General features: G+C 40.5%; 1 protein-coding gene across 1 annotated transcript in view; it reads left to right on the top strand.

Annotated features, from left to right (window-relative positions):
• Positions 1–15,694, top strand: part of LOC109013299 (formin-like protein 20) — a 37,012-nt gene that overhangs the window by 2,987 nt on the left and 18,331 nt on the right. The window contains exons 4-8 of the mRNA XM_018995335.2: positions 54–2,266; positions 3,277–3,406; positions 5,419–5,490; positions 9,640–9,738; positions 15,426–15,467. Coding sequence (XP_018850880.2) covers positions 54–2,266; positions 3,277–3,406; positions 5,419–5,490; positions 9,640–9,738; positions 15,426–15,467 — 2,556 coding nt within the window. The remainder of the gene's footprint in view (positions 1–53; positions 2,267–3,276; positions 3,407–5,418; positions 5,491–9,639; positions 9,739–15,425; positions 15,468–15,694) is intronic.

Raw genomic sequence — 15,694 nt, 5'->3', positions numbered from 1 at the left:
AGTGTCTTTTCCTGATGCTGTAGGATTTGAATTGATTCTCATATGTATATCAGGTACTTTTTTCGGATGCTGATGCTGTTGTGCCTACTCTTACTACAGTCGTAGCGAGCGAAGATGGAAACGAGACCGAATTTGCTTCGCCCGAGGAATTTTTTGAGGTGGAAGAGATCTTTAGCAATGTAGTTGATGGGCTGGAAGGGAAGGGAGAATGTGAAAATCATGTGGATCATGAAAATATACAGGATGATATAACTCACAAAGAAGTTTGGAAGGAGGATTTGGATCCTCACACATTTCAAGACTGCGCATCAGATGATGGAACTCACAAACAGGATGGAAAGTTATATTCTAATATTGATGTAGTGAAGGACATCGCTGTTGATGATGTGAAGTATAAGCTGAATGACATGGATTCTGTTCTTCATTTAGTGAAAGACATTACTGTTGATGATGGTGTTATCAACTTAAATTCCATAGTATCTTCTGCTGATATGCAGCTAAATCTGGTAACCAAGGAAGTGGTTGAAGATGTGTGTGGAAAATTGGAAGACAAAGGTGATGGAGAAAACACTATTACACAGAAGAATTTAGATTCCAACGCTCCCCAGAAAAAGTTGATTGCTGATGTCTCCATACAGAATTCTGAGAAATTAGTTACTACTGCCCTCAAGAAACAACCAGCTGCAGATACAGTTGTTTCCGAACAAAAAACTACACAGCAAGAACCCCAAGGAGCTCATGCAAAACTAGCAAAGCCAAATGCAGTATCTAGGTGGATTCCTCCAAACAAAGGCTCTTACGCTAATTCAATGCATGTATCGCATCCACCATCAAGATATAACAGTGCACCGGCTGCTCTTGACTTTAATGTTCCATTCAAGGATTCTAATGAAGGTTCGGAATTAAAGGCTTCTTCTCTTACGGATATTCCTGCCACTGGGGTTTCAACTGATGTGACCAATGATCTGAAAAGTGGTAAGGTGGATTTGGTGAAGCCTTCAGGCTCTGCACATGTGATACTTCCTTCCTGCGCACCGTCATTAGTACAATCAATTGAAGACTCATATTCTTGCTCACCGAATCAAGCACCACGTCAAGTTGTGCCCCCTCCTCCCCCACCACCTCCGCCACTGCCACCGCTTCCCCGTTATAACATCTCTTCACTATCTACTTGTTCGCCCATGCCAGAGGGTGCCACACCTCCTCCACCTACACCTCCACCACAATCGCTTTCACTAAATTATGACGTTGTGTCCAAAATGTCTACACCTCTATTGCCTCCACCCCCTCCTCCTCCTCCTCCCTTACTCAATAGGCAAAATGGTGCTACCATGTTGCCTCAGCCAGCTCCACCCCCACGAAAGTCTGGGTTTTCATCAATTGTCTATAATGCAGTGATACGTTCTCCACCCCCTCCCCCTCCCCCTCCTCCCTTTGCGAGCACATCAATTGCACCAAATCTTGGAGTTGGTATATTCACTCCCCCTCCCCCTCCTCCTCCACCACCAGCACCTCCGTCATTTGGAGCCCCTCCTCCACCACCTCTCCCACAATCTCTAGCACCTGCAGCCCCACCTCCTCCACCTCTACCTCCAATTCATGGAGCTCCACCTCCTCCGCCGCCACCTTTACTTCATGGAGCTCCACCTCCTCCACCGCCACCGCCACCGCCACCGCCACCTCCAGTTCGTGGAGCACCAACTTCGCCCCCTTCAATGGCCAGAGTGCTACCTCCACCACCACCTCCACCTCCACCTCCACCTCCACCTCCACCTCCAATGGGTGGAGCACCACCACCACCACCACCACCTCCAATGAGTGGAGCACCACCACCACCACCACCCCCACCCTCCTCCAATGCATGGAGCACATCGCCACCACCACCTCCTCCAATGCGTGGAGCACCGCCACCACCACCTCCTCCTATAGGTCGAGGCCCACCTCCCCCTCCTCCCCCATCACATGGAGCACCACCTCCTCCACCTCCCCCAGGAGGTCATGTGTCTGGCCCTCCAGCTCCACCTAGACCGCCAGGCGTCGGACCTCCTCCCCCTCCACCATTAGGTACTAGAGGCCCAAATTCTGGGGCTGATGCAAGAGTTCTATCTTCTGGGAGAGGGCGTGGGCTTTCACGTCCTTCAGGGATGGGACCAACTACTACAGCTCCTCGAAGGTCCTCCTTGAAGCCTTTGCACTGGAGCAAGGTAACTAGGGCTTTGCAAGGAAGTTTGTGGGAAGAATTGCAGCGATATGGAGACTCTCAAATGTATTCCAACTTCTCTTTTTGTTCAAATTAATACTTACAATTGCAGAACTTAGAGCACTCTCATTGGATTATGCAAATGCAAATAAAGTGAGAAGTTTGGCTAATAGAGCATAAAAATGTGCTGCATTGGATTATGCAAATGTAAATAAAAATGACTTTTAGCTCTAGTAAAACAATTTGGGTCATATTTGGTATTTACTGTAGCTAGACCAAAAGCATTAAAAAATTATTTCTTCCCTCATAAACACTCTCTCTTTGCATTTTGATTGCCTAGGAAACAAAGTAATTAGTGTAAAAATTATTTTTGAGTTTTCAGAAATTACGTAGTTTTAGGGATACTTTTCTAAACCTATTTTTTAAAATCACTACAATGTTCACCTCTATCTTCTTTTTCTCCAATTTCCTTTCAAAAGGCTACCTTCCTCATGCATCTTTTACTTATTAATTAGGATTTTTACCGTTTGTATCTACCAATTAAATGTTAATTTTTTACAATTTGTCTCTATCTTCTTTTGTTAGGATTTTTACCGTTTGTCTCTACCAATCATATGTTAATTATAATTTGATTATTAATTAACATATAATTGGTAGAATTGTAAAATATTAAAAAAATTAAATTAGGAAAAAATATTATTAAATTATTATTATTTTGACTAATAGATAGATAATCTAATGTGGCAATAGGTTTTGAATGGAATAGTCAAATGCAAAATCATAAGATATTATGCAAATTATGATTTTGCATTTGCATAATCCAATGAGGATGCTCTTATGTGTTCCTTTTCTATAAATATTTCAGCTGCAATTCCCATAATATGTTTTCCTTTTTTAGTTCATGAAGTTTCTTTTTTCATACTTTCATGCTTAGTGATATTTGCACCCTTTTGTTTTAGTGCACTAGGATTTGATGTGTCAGGGTTTGAGAGTCTTTTCCTTTTTTTTTTTAATATATGAAAATTCTGTATTCTTACTTTCACATGATTGGTGATATTTGCACCCTTTTGTTTTAGTGCCCCGGGATTTGACGTGTCAGAGTTAGAGAGCCTTTTCTCTGCTACTGTTTCGAAACCTGCTGATGCAGGTGGTAAATCTGGGGCGCGACGCAAGTCTGTTGGATCCAAAGCTGAAAAAGTTCACCTGGTAATCTGATATAAATGTGATTCTGTCTTATAATTTTTTTTCCTTGGTAGCGTCCCATAATTTCAGTTGTTGAAAAAATTGTTTTTGAGTGCTGATTCTACAGTTTACCTTCATATAATCTCAGATCAACTCAAAAGTTCCAGTCTTTTGTACATATAAAAAACTTAATACTTTTGTGATTTGTGACCGGTTCTTGATCTGAGAAGATTTTCAATTAGCAAATACTTGAATAATGGCATCAATAATAGCCATTTTGAAAGGATGAGAAAGTCATATCAATCCAGCATTTGGCAGAAGAAACTATAGGAGTACGCATTTCTTTTTTAGCATTCAGATTGTAAGCACATGCCTACTCCTATATACGAAAAGAACAGAGCTACACTTCAATAAATTTTGATCCCTTATTGTGGTAGGCTAATACAAATCTCATTCAATAAATTTCCTATTGTTTTATTTTATTTCTTTGGGGGTGGGGGGGTGGGGGGGGCGCAATGGAGGAGGGAGATTCCATTTTTTTCCCAAGACCAGGATTGATCTTTCATCAATTTTGTACTAGATACTAAAAAACATAAATGCTTCTTTCATAAAGTGTGTTTATGTGTATATATCAATATATATGCACATATGAGTCAGAGGAAGATGGTGTTGTAAGTCACAGTCCCTTTATATATGCAAAAAATTAAGGGTATGCTTGGTTAAGGAAATTTTGAGAATTTTTTTTGACAAATTTGAGACGAGTTTTTTATTGGGTTTTGTGAAGGTGGATAGGAAAATTTGAATAATTTTTTTTTTTGAAATTTGTTTTGTATTGGAATTTGTGAAAGTGGATGGGGGTAGAGTTGAAAAGTTATTTGAATATAATTTTTAAGGTATTTTTGTTTGGTTTTTTTAAAAGCAGTTGTGATTTTTTTTTCACTTTTTACTGAAATATAGGCAAACGATTGGATGAAAAGTTGAAATAGAAAATTACTTACAAAAAAGGGGTGGAAATATAATTTTTTTTTGAGATGTGAAAGACGTTTGGTTTGAAGTTGATTTTTTTTTGAAAAGTTTTGAAGAATTGAATAAACCAAACAAGGCTTAATATTCGTGATTTTCTTTTCTACAGAAGAAAAACATATAGTGGTGTATGGAGAGAATTTTTATTTCACTTAGTACATTCAAAAGGGGAAATAAGCAAGGAAGGCATATGCTCGATGATGAAAATAGCTAAATAGAATGGGGTTTATTATATATATATATATGTATATATATATTTTGATGCCCGTGGAAAAGTGTTTGGAGGTCGCAGTTCCTTCCAAAGTAGCGTTCTTTGTGTGGACTGCTGCATTAGGAAAAATTCTAACCACGGATAATTTAAGGAAGAGGGGTCTCATTGTGATGGATTGGTGTTATTTGTGCAAAAACCATGGTGAATCAGTGGACCATCTTTTATTGCATTGTGAGGTGACGAGAGAGTTGTGGAATGGGATATTTAGTAGAGTTGATGTTGCGTGGGTTATGCCGGCAAAGGTGGTTGACCTACTTGCTTGCTGGAAGGGTCTAGAAGGTTGCTCTCAGGTAGCAGCAGCTTGGAAAATGATCCCGTTATGCATAATGTGGTGTATTTGGATGGAAAGGAATGCACGATGTTTTGAAGATATGGAGCGAACAAAGGAGGAGCTACATAATTTTTTTCTGCACACTTTACTTTTATGGTTTTCAGCTATTGTTCTTAATGGAATTAGTGTACAGGAGTTCTTAGCCATAACTTAGTTTATTAAGAATGTATTTAGGTGTTTTCTATTGTATACTTCCTGTGTACATAGGCTATGCCTATCTTCATTCATATTAATGAAAATTACATTTTACTGATAAAAAAAAAAAAATATTTTGATGAGTTAGACTGGGGTTTATATTGGTGATGCGTGTTGACTGTTGATGGTCAAAGCTGAATTTAACCCTTGACACTTTTGCAATATGTTCTGATATTATTTCTCCTGTCTTATAAATTCATGTATCATGCATTGTAGGTTGACCTGAGGAGAGCCAACAATGCTGAAATTATGCTCACAAAAGTTAAGATGCCGCTTCCTGATATGATGGTGAGCCATATAGTCCTCGCTTTTATATAAGTTTGATGTCTTTCATGATCTGTGGACAGAGTCTATTTCTCTCTAAAATGATGGGTTTTAATGCAAAAGATATTAGATTATTAAATACATAGTAAACAAGTTTGTTAGATTAATATGGTTTATTCTCAGTTTTCTGCTGTACATGAATTTTAGATAGTTGGATTTAATGCAAAGTTTTGAATTCCATTTCAGTTACCATTCCAGTTTCGATACTGGAATGAAATATCTTGGTAGCGGTGTACCATTTTGGAAATACTTTAAAAATAAAGGCAGAGATATTTGTGTCTGAAGATGTTATTAATTCACTTTAGTTTACTTATCAAGAAAAAAATATTCGCTTGAGTTTAGATACGCACAAAAAGAAAACTAAAAAAAAAAAGGGCTGAGAAAGTAAACCCAAAAAGAAAGAATGAGGTCTCAAAAAAAAGAAAAAAAGAAAAAAAAAAGGAAATGAGGGAGTAAATATTAAGAAAAACTATAGAAATGCCATCTAGATTAAAAAATTATAGAAATGCCTTCTGAATTAAAAAAAAATTATAGAAATGCCATCTGGAATAAAAAATGATGAAACTGATACTGAAACATTCTGTATTGGAATGGTTGGAACAGTCCGAAAGAAGTTGGAATTTAGAGTAAAAAAGGGAACGAGGGGGTTAAAGTATTTTGGTTACTGCACTGTAACGGCAAACTCCGGCCAGAATGGAACAAAATTTGGAACTTTGATTTAATGTCCTCGTAGAAGAAAGTTTTGTTTTTTCCTAGCATTAAAGCATGATTTTTAACTTGTCACCAGTGATAAAGGCAAGAAAGGCTGTTTTCCAAGCTGATAGGGTTGTGATGCTAAAGATTGATATGGCTGAAACTTTGTGTAATAATTTTAATGCAAGATGTGTAGTTGACCACCAAACAACACAATAAAACTTGATTGGTTGTGGTGCACCAACTTGTGGCCTTTGAGAAATATATATGGTTGCTTTTATACGATCCTTGCAAGTCTGACTATATCAAATTGAACCTGACGATTCCAGCAAAACTCTGCATCGTTTATATTTTTTAGCTCCATAAAAGTGAGTCGGGGAAACTAGACAGGTATTGATGACTTATGTTTTTATAAGAGTCTCCCTGAATATATAAATAATTTTTTTTGATCGATAAAGAAAATTTTATTGAGCATAAAGCAGACAAAGGCCCGAGTATACAAGACATGTACAAGAGCATCGCCTATGCATGCAAATGATTCAAAGAATAATACAGCTTGAATTCTTATTTAAAAGTTGACTTATTTGGGGGACATTTTGAGTATTCAACGGAAATCACACTTAATTACGAGCTTAGAAAACCATGATAACACTTGAAATTCTAAAATCTATCTGCTTTTAGGCAAAAAATTAAGTCCAAACATGGTGAACCGAGTACAGTGAATATGCCAAATTATTTGGCATATTCGCTGTTGGCTTCATATTTGTTTTTGAGATACAAACTCACCATATGCCAAATGGTATCAAGGTGCTGGCTTTAGAAAGATTGAAAGTGTGGTAGGTTTCGTTGAAGAATAGATTGAATACTGCAAGGAGGCAGTATGTGTTCTAGAAAAAGTAAGTATGTTCTTCTGTAGATGTGGAAGGTACCTGGTTGATCTCACTGAAGCTTTGATTTGTGTTTAAAGGTACTGTCTAGTCCTGGTCAACTTCTATTTCAGAGCTATGGTCAGTGAACACATTGATAATAACATTGCTGCCTTTAGTGGTTCATGCTCTTGATCTGAGAACAAAAAACAGAAGCAGAGAAGACCATTTTAACAGTCTCTATAAACATGTTTTTACAAAAGGTCTATGAAGACGCATTTTCAAATGTTTCTACATGTTGCGTGCATGTTCATGCACTTGTGAACGCTTGTTTGCCAATGTCCTTTTTAAATTATTTTTTCCTCTGTAATAGAATAGTGTTAGAGAACAAAAGTAAACTGGTTCTAGATTTCAATCGCCCAAAGCCCTTCTGAAGCACACATGGTGTTTTGACTCAATATAAGTTCTTTTGAGACTTTTGGATGGCTTCTCCCACAAGTTCCCAATTCACTAGCTTTCAAGAATTCAAAGACTTTTGCTCCTTTTTTTTTTTTTTGTACTAGTTGGGTGTATCCTTTTGTATGCGTCCAAGGTACTAGGGTTGCGCCCCTCGATGCTTTTGATAAAATTATATTACTTATCAGAGAAATATTCTTTTGAGACTTTGGGTAATTTCCAATTTCTAGGTGCCAGCTGATAAATAAGTGACAGAAGAGTAGGCCAGTAAAAATTTTCTTACTCTTATATTAGGTTTTAAGACTGAATCAGTTTGGATTGTGGTAATTGTGATGCTGGGATTTGCCCCTTCATGAACATTTAATTTGCAGTCTCTTTGGAATGTGGTGATTGCGAGGATGAATGAAGCCAAAATACTAAGCCAGATTTAGAGGACAGAGAAGAGGCCTACAGAGCAGGAAACAAACAAGGTTTGCTTATTTAAAGCAGGCCGGGCTGTTCACTCTTTCTGGGAAATCCTCGTGTTGCACCCCTTGTTTTACTTTAAAAAAAGCAGGCTGGACTATTTTTTTTTGATAAGTAATAACTTTATTAATAACAATGTAATAGGCAAAGCCCGAGTACACATGTAGTATACACAAGAAACACCTAATACATTCTAGAACTTAGAAAAACGAAGACAAGAACGCGTTTACAGCCCCACCCTTCAGTACAATAGCAGAGAACCAGCTAAGTAGAGTGCTTATAAAAAACTTCCAAAATGCATCTCTATTGCGTTCCCGATCATTAAAGCACCGCTCATTTCTCTCCCACCAAATACACCACATAATACACAAAGGCATCATTTTCCAAGCAGGCTGGACTATTCTTAGGAACAATACTATTTCTAGCTTGTTGATCTATTATCTGTCCACTTTCACTATGCTTATTCTTATGGTCAATGTGAAAGAAAATTTAGGAATGATTTTCTTGAGGGGCGGTGTGGGAGATGGTTCAAGTTTCATAGGGTGGATTGAGAGTTGGTCTTTTCCTTATGGTTTTTGTTTTGGAACTTTGGAAGCTTAGTATTTCTCATTAGTTTCTCTTGGCATTTTTCTGTATAGAGAGACTAGCTTAGGATATGTTCTGAGGTTGAAATGTGGTGAAGGATCAGGACAGTGACTTTTGAGAACTTAAGGGGCTAGATGAAGTTGGCTTGTGGAAATCTATTAGAAGCATTTGGGAGTATCTCTGCAATACATCATGTTTGATATTGGTGATGCCATGTCCAATATTTGCACCATGGTCCCTTGTGCTTGGGCCATGCCTATTGTTTCTTGATTACTTATAAAAAAAAAAACAGTTGGACCATGTTTGTGTAAGTTAAGAACACTACTTTCAGACTTATTGCTGGGGAATATGTTGTGGATGTGTGATTGTATGTGATGCTTGAAATATTGTACAATACTTGCATGTTGGAGTGGATTAGTTTATTATTTTTTGGGGTAGGTTTGGTATGCAGAATGGACATTCCTGTTATTTTCTTTGGTGACAACTCATAAGGGGTTCATTGGAATTGGAGCCAAATTCCAAAAGTACCCAGGTTGTGCAATTTATTTCCAAAAAACCCATTGATTTATTCTTCAACCTCAAATATATAATATATATATATAATTGGTTTAACATTTTGGGGGTGGTCAGACCACCCCCAAGGGCCATTGGGGGTGCCCAGGCCACTTTGATGGGCAAAAACAATATCTGGCGGCCACGAGGGCGATCCCTGACAGCCTGGGGGTGGTTATTTCAGCAGTAGTTGGTCCACTCCCAGCATTAAGGGAGGCCTTCCATCCACATTATTTAAAGATTTTTTTATATTAATTCTGGGTATGAAAATAGCAAACTATGAAATAGTTATTCCATGAGAATATATTCCATTCTAGGGATCTATTCTGCATACCAAACGTGCCCCCAATATTCAGTGTCATAGTGGTAAAAATAATTTGGGATAAGTAATTTTGTTCTCTTGGTTTTTTATTGTTGAGTATGGAGTGGTAATGTGTTTACTGAATATTGTTCCTACTCGGTATTAACTAACAATCTATTGTATGCATATTGTCAGGCTGCGGTTCTAGCAATGGATGAATCTGTATTAGATGCTGACCAGGTGGAGAATCTCATAAAATTTTGTCCTACCAAAGAGGAGATGGAACTTCTGAAGGTGATGCTTTAACCTATTATGATTCCCTCCTATGTTTCGTGGTGATTAGTATGTAGTCCAGTTTAGAGTGCCATGATAACTGGTTTTTGAGTTATTGGGGTGTTTTAAAGATGGTTTATCCTGTAGAGGTGGTGATCGAATCTAAATGTTTTATCTTGTCTAAGACTGGGGGTGGCATGCTGAGGGTCATCGAAAGAAACTGGAAGTCAGAACATGTGGTTCTGTTTGGCCCATCTTCAGTGCAGTGGCTTGGGAAGGTGTTTGAGGAGAGTTTGGAAGGTGGAAGAAAGGAGGTTTATTCAGCAACTAGAGAAGGATACTGTAGTTTAACTGCCCAGTGATGCTCTAATCATCGAGGCAGATATATTGAAGTTGCTGAGTATAACCAGGGGGGGAGAAGAAATGTCTTGTGCATTCCAGAAGGGGAGAATGGTTGGGGGTGGAGGAAGATGCGAGAGATGCTACTTGAGCCGAGAATGGTGCTTCGGGGTGGAGGACAGTGGGATGCTGTCAAGGGGGGGATGAGACACCAAGCTAGGACGTACAAGGAGGTGCTGGCTTCAACGTTGCCGAAAGGGGGGAGGAAGGGAGACGGTGATGGGAGGGGTTCTGTCAGGGTAGGTGGGCGACGTGAAGCTCTGTCGAAGCAGTATGGCGTGATGAGCAACTCACATGGCAGTAGTTGTGCGACATGTCAAGAGGTAAGGGATGTACGTAGGACGTTGCAGGAGGTGCAAGGACAGCTACACATGCTGCAGAAGGACATGTCCGACGTTCTAGAGGCTGTCGTTCTGTTTAAGGAAAGGGATGAAATGGTGAATTTAAAAGGCAAAGGGAAGGTTTCGGGTGATGGTTTTCAAGTGGGTAAGGGCCGGGGCTTGTGGAGGCAGAAGGGTGGGTTTCCTAAGGCAAGTCCTAAGGTTTTGTCGGGCTTCATACCTGATGGGGCTGGGTCATCCAAGGCCAAGGAGAAGGCCTCGTCGTGTTCGCGCCCAAGTGATGGGGTTGGGCCTGGGCCGGTAGGCCCATGTGTTGGATCTGGGTTCGGGGCGAACTCAAAGTCCACGGAAGGTTCACGAGTCTTCGGGAGCCCCAAACCCGTAAGCTCCAAACCCGTCGAGCTCCAGAGTCTTGGTTTCGTGCCGGAAAGTGTGCCGGCGACGGAAGATCAGGTGGAGGTGACACAGACGGCGTCGACAGAGGAGACGGGGGTCGCCGGTGATGGGCCACCGTCGTGTTGTGCGCAAAATGCGCTGGTGAAGTTCGGATCGAGTTTCTCTCCCCTAAAGGAAGCTCAGACGACGCCGATGGTTGGAGGGGATGAAGGCCTTGCTCCGGCGAACGTTTCTGTCAAAGGGTATGATGATTTTGAGGTGGCTGAGGAGGAGGATGACTCGGTTGATCTCATGCACTCGGTGGAGAACGAGCTGTTTCTCCCTGAGTCGTGCGACCAGATTCTGAGTTCGGTGGAGGATGATTTTTTCTTCTCTCAGGCGTGTGATCAGGTGGCGTTGGAAGGGATTCCGGTAGGTGAAGAGTTCCAGAATTTTCAGATTGAAAGGAGGGGCATTCCTACTCCATTAAACTACTGCTATCCAACCCAAGCCTCAGATTGGGTCATTAATAAGGTGAAAGAGATTCAACATTACGTGGGGATTAATTGTGAAGGGTATGAAGAGCAGTTCATAGCATTGTTAGCGGCTTTGGAAGCGGGACATCAACAAAAAAGGAAAGGGGATTCGAAGAAGAATCGGGAACTGAAAAAATTGGCGTGGTCGATGAATTCAGAGGGAAGTTCCAGTAGGAATAGGGTAAAAGGGAAGGGGCTGGCTGTTCCCAAATGAAGCCTAAGATTGTGTCTTGGAATGTGCGTGGGCTTAACGAGGTAGATAAGCGCCACCGGGTTCGACACTTGTTTCGTGAGTGGAAAGCAGACATTGTGTGTTTACAGGAGACGAAGCTAAAAATGATTGATAGAAAGATGGTGCGAAGTTTATGGAGTGGGGCTCATGTGGATTGGGTTTACTTGGCCTCTATAGGGGCATCTGGAGGAATTGTAGTAATGTGGGATAGGAGGGTGGTGGAAAAAGTGGAGGAATATATAGGGATTTATACGGTAGCGTGCTCCTTTAAAAGTGTGTTCGATAATTTCTTATGGGCTTTTGCAGGTGTCTATGGTCCAAATCTAGATGCTGACAGAGGTTTTTTGTGGGATGAACTAGCAGGGGTACATAGTTGGTGGGATCTTCCGTGGTGTATTGGGGGAGATTTCAATGTTGTGAGATTTCCAAGTGAAAGCTTCAGAAGAAGAAGAGTGAGGCCTGCAAGTGTGGAGTTCTTAGAGTGTATTTTTGATTTGAATTTGATAGACCTTCCTCTCGCAGGGGGCCATGCCACATGGTCAAACAACCGGACTTGGTCTCGCTTGGATCGCTTTCTTATTTCTCCTGAGTGGGAAAGTCATTTTCCTGAGGTGTGTCAAAAGCGGTTGGTACGTTTAAATTCTGATCATTGGCCTATTTTGCTAGACTGTGGTGGTATTCATAGTGGGAGACGATACTTCAAGTTCGAGAACATGTGGCTGAAATCAGAGGGTTTTGTGGAGAGGGTTAAACAATGGTGGATTTCTTATCAGTTCAATGGAACGCCTAGTTTCATTTTTGCGAACAAGCTGAAGGCATTAAAGAGAGACCTGAAGGAGTGGAATAAACAGTCGTTTGGAGACATAAGGGAGAACAAGAATATCAAGTGGTTGGAGATTCAGGAGTTAGATAGACTTCAAGAGGTGAGGCCACTTTCTGAGGAGGAACAATTACAAAAAACTGTGTTGGTCGCAGATCTTGAGAGAATTATTTTGCAAGAAGAAATGTCTTGGCGTCAAAATTCAAGAGCATTATGGTTAAGGGAAGGGGATCGGAGTACGAAGTTTTTCCATAGCATTGCAAACTCGCATAGAAGAAACAATAATATAGAGGTTTTGAAAATTGAGGGGATGGAGTGTAGGGATGAGGAAGTTATCAAAGAACATGTTACTGATGTCTTTGAGAAGCTCCTTACCGAGCCAGTGGGATGGAGGCCTACTCTTGATGGGTTGGTTTTTGACACCATTGAGAGGGGGGATGTAGCTAGGATGGAGTGGGTTTTTGAAGAGGTCGAGGTGTTTGAGGTGGTAAGGATGATGGTGAAAGACAAGGCCCCCGGACCAGATGGTTTCTCTATGGGGTTTTTCCAAGATTGTTGGGAGGTGATAAAAGATGATCTTATGAAGGTGTTTCAGGAGTTGTACTCGGTTGGAAAATTTGAGAAAAGCCTTAACATCACTCTCCTTGCTTTAATACCTAAAAAGGTGGGGGCAAGTGAGATTGCAGATTATCGGCCTATTAGTCTAGTGAATGGAGTTTATAAGATTATTTCTAAAGTACTAGCTAATCGGTTGAGTGTGGTGTTGGGGAAGATTGTTACCAAGCCTCAAAATGCTTTTGTAAATGGTAGACAGATTCTGGATGCAGTTCTTATTGCTAATGAATGTTTAGACAGTAAATTGAAGGATAGTATTTCAGGGATTCTGTGTAAGTTAGATATGGAGAAGGCGTATGATCATGTTAATTGGGATTTTCTTCTATATCTACTGGATAGGTGTGGTTTTGGGGAGAGGTGGAGGTCATGGATTAGTTGGTGTATTTCCACAGCAAGATTCTCTGTATTGATCAATGGCAGCCCAGAAGGTTTTTTTGCGAGCTCTCGGGGCTTGAGACAAGGGGATCCACTTTCTCCCCTACTTTTTGTCCTTGTGATGGAGGCACTAAGCAGGATGATCTCGGCTTTGGTAAATAACGGTTTTGTAAGTGGTTTTCAGGTTGGATCCTTGAGTAGGGGTATTACTACTATCTCTCATTTGTTGTTTGCAGACGATACGCTTATTATGTGTGACGCCAATTCTGACCAGTTGAGGGCTGTGAAGGCGTTGCTTCTTTGTTTCGAAGCAGTATCTGGCTTAAAAGTGAACTATGATAAATCCGAGGTGGTGCCGATTGGGGAAGTCCAGAATGTCCAAGAGTTAGCAGGGATATTGGATTGTAAGATAGCGTCTCTTCCTATGATGTACTTGGGACTACCGTTGGGTATAAACTCGAGGTCTTGTTCGATATGGGATACGGTGATTGAAAAAATAGAAAGGAGATTGGCAGGTTGGAAGAGAATGTACTTGTCAAAAGGGGGCCGGATCACGTTGATTAAGAGTACACTTTCTAACCTACCCACATACTTCTTATCCTTATTCCCTATACCGGCTAGTGTGGCTAGTAGAATTGAGAAGCTACAAAGAGATTTTCTGTGGGGTGGTTTAGGAGAGGAATTTAAATTTCATTTAGTCAAGTGGGAAAAAGTCTGCCGTCCTATTTCTAGTGGCGGATTGGGTATTAGAAACTTGAGATTGTTCAATCGGGCGCTGCTTGGGAAATGGTTGTGGCGTTATACTAAAGAACCGGATGCCTTATGGAAAGTAGTGATTGAGATGAAGTATGGTGGATTAGGGGAGGGTTGGTGTACTAGAGAAGTTAGAGGCACCTATGGAGTGGGGCTATGGAAACATATAAGAAGAGGGTGGGAGGCATTTCATCATCACACTCGGCTTCAGCTGGGTACGGGGTCCAGGATCAGATTTTGGAAGGATGTTTGGTGTGGTAACAACGCCCTTCAAGATTTGTTTCCTCTACTTTTCCTAATTGCAAGTGATAAAGATGCTACAGTGGCAGAGCTTATGGGAAGGGTGGATGGGAGTACACACTGGAATATCAACTTCATCCGGGCGGCACAAGACTGGGAGGTGGAGAGTTTTGTAGACTTGTATAGTCTGTTGTATTCTTGTCGTCTGAATATCCAGCAGGAAGATGGATTGTGGTGGACTCCAGTGGGGAGAGGGGTATTCACAGTTAGATCCTTTTATAAAGTTCTCACACAAGAACCTGAGTCACAATTTCCTTGGAGAAGGCTTTGGAAGAACAAGACTCCACCCAAAGCTTCATTTTTTGTATGGACAGCATCCTTAGGTAAGATTCTCACTATAGATAATCTGAGAAAGAGGAGGATAATCATTATAGATTGGTGCTGCATGTGTAAAAGCGAGGGTGAGGCGGTGAATCATTTACTCTTACATTGTGAGGTTGCTAGGTCTCTCTGGTATGAGGTGCTGAATAGAATGGATCTAGCGTGGGTGATGCCAGAATCTGTGGCGGAAATGTTGGCAAGCTGGACCTCTATTAGAGGTGGGCAACAGATCAAAGCGGTTTGGAAAATGATTCCGAATTGTATCATGTGGTGCTTGTGGAAGGAACGCAATGAGCGGACATTTGAAGACAAAGAGAGATCTTTGGCGGAGCTTAAAGTTTTCTTTTTTAGGACTCTTTGTACTTGGGCTATTGCTGTAGACTTCAATGGCATGAACTTTCATGATTTCTTAGTTTCTAACGTGCCTTCGTAGATAAGGCTTATAGGCATTTGTAACTGGCACTTTGTGGCCTTTAATGAAATAATAATTCTTGTTTACTTATCAAAAAAAAATTTGTTGGTTATTGTTCGCATTGAAGTCTTTGTGCTATGTTTATCTGGGTAGAGTATATTATCTAGCATATTCTTTTCTCTATACTTCTATTTTTTTGATATTCAGTTCCATTTTATTTTCTATTTAGGGCTACACTGGTGACAAAGAGAAGTTGGGAAAGTGTGAACAGGTCTGCAAAAGTTTCTTTTTGACCACATGTTATTTTTTATCGGCTACCGAATCTCAATCTTGAACATGTGTATCTTGTTGTTCTCGATAAATGCTATACTTTGTTGATTTATGCATTATTGTGTACCTGAGGCATGTTAGTCATGTAGTTATTCTGAAATCTGATCTGTTTTTATCTTCTTTACTAGATCTTAAAGTCTCTCTCTCTCTCTCTCTCTCTCTCTCTCT

The sequence above is a fragment of the Juglans regia genome, chromosome 2 (assembly GCF_001411555.2).
Source record: "Juglans regia cultivar Chandler chromosome 2, Walnut 2.0, whole genome shotgun sequence".
NCBI classification, from domain to species: Eukaryota; Viridiplantae; Streptophyta; class Magnoliopsida; order Fagales; family Juglandaceae; genus Juglans; species Juglans regia.
Note: the sequence above shows the minus strand (reverse complement) of the source record. Positions and strands in the feature narration are given on the sequence as shown.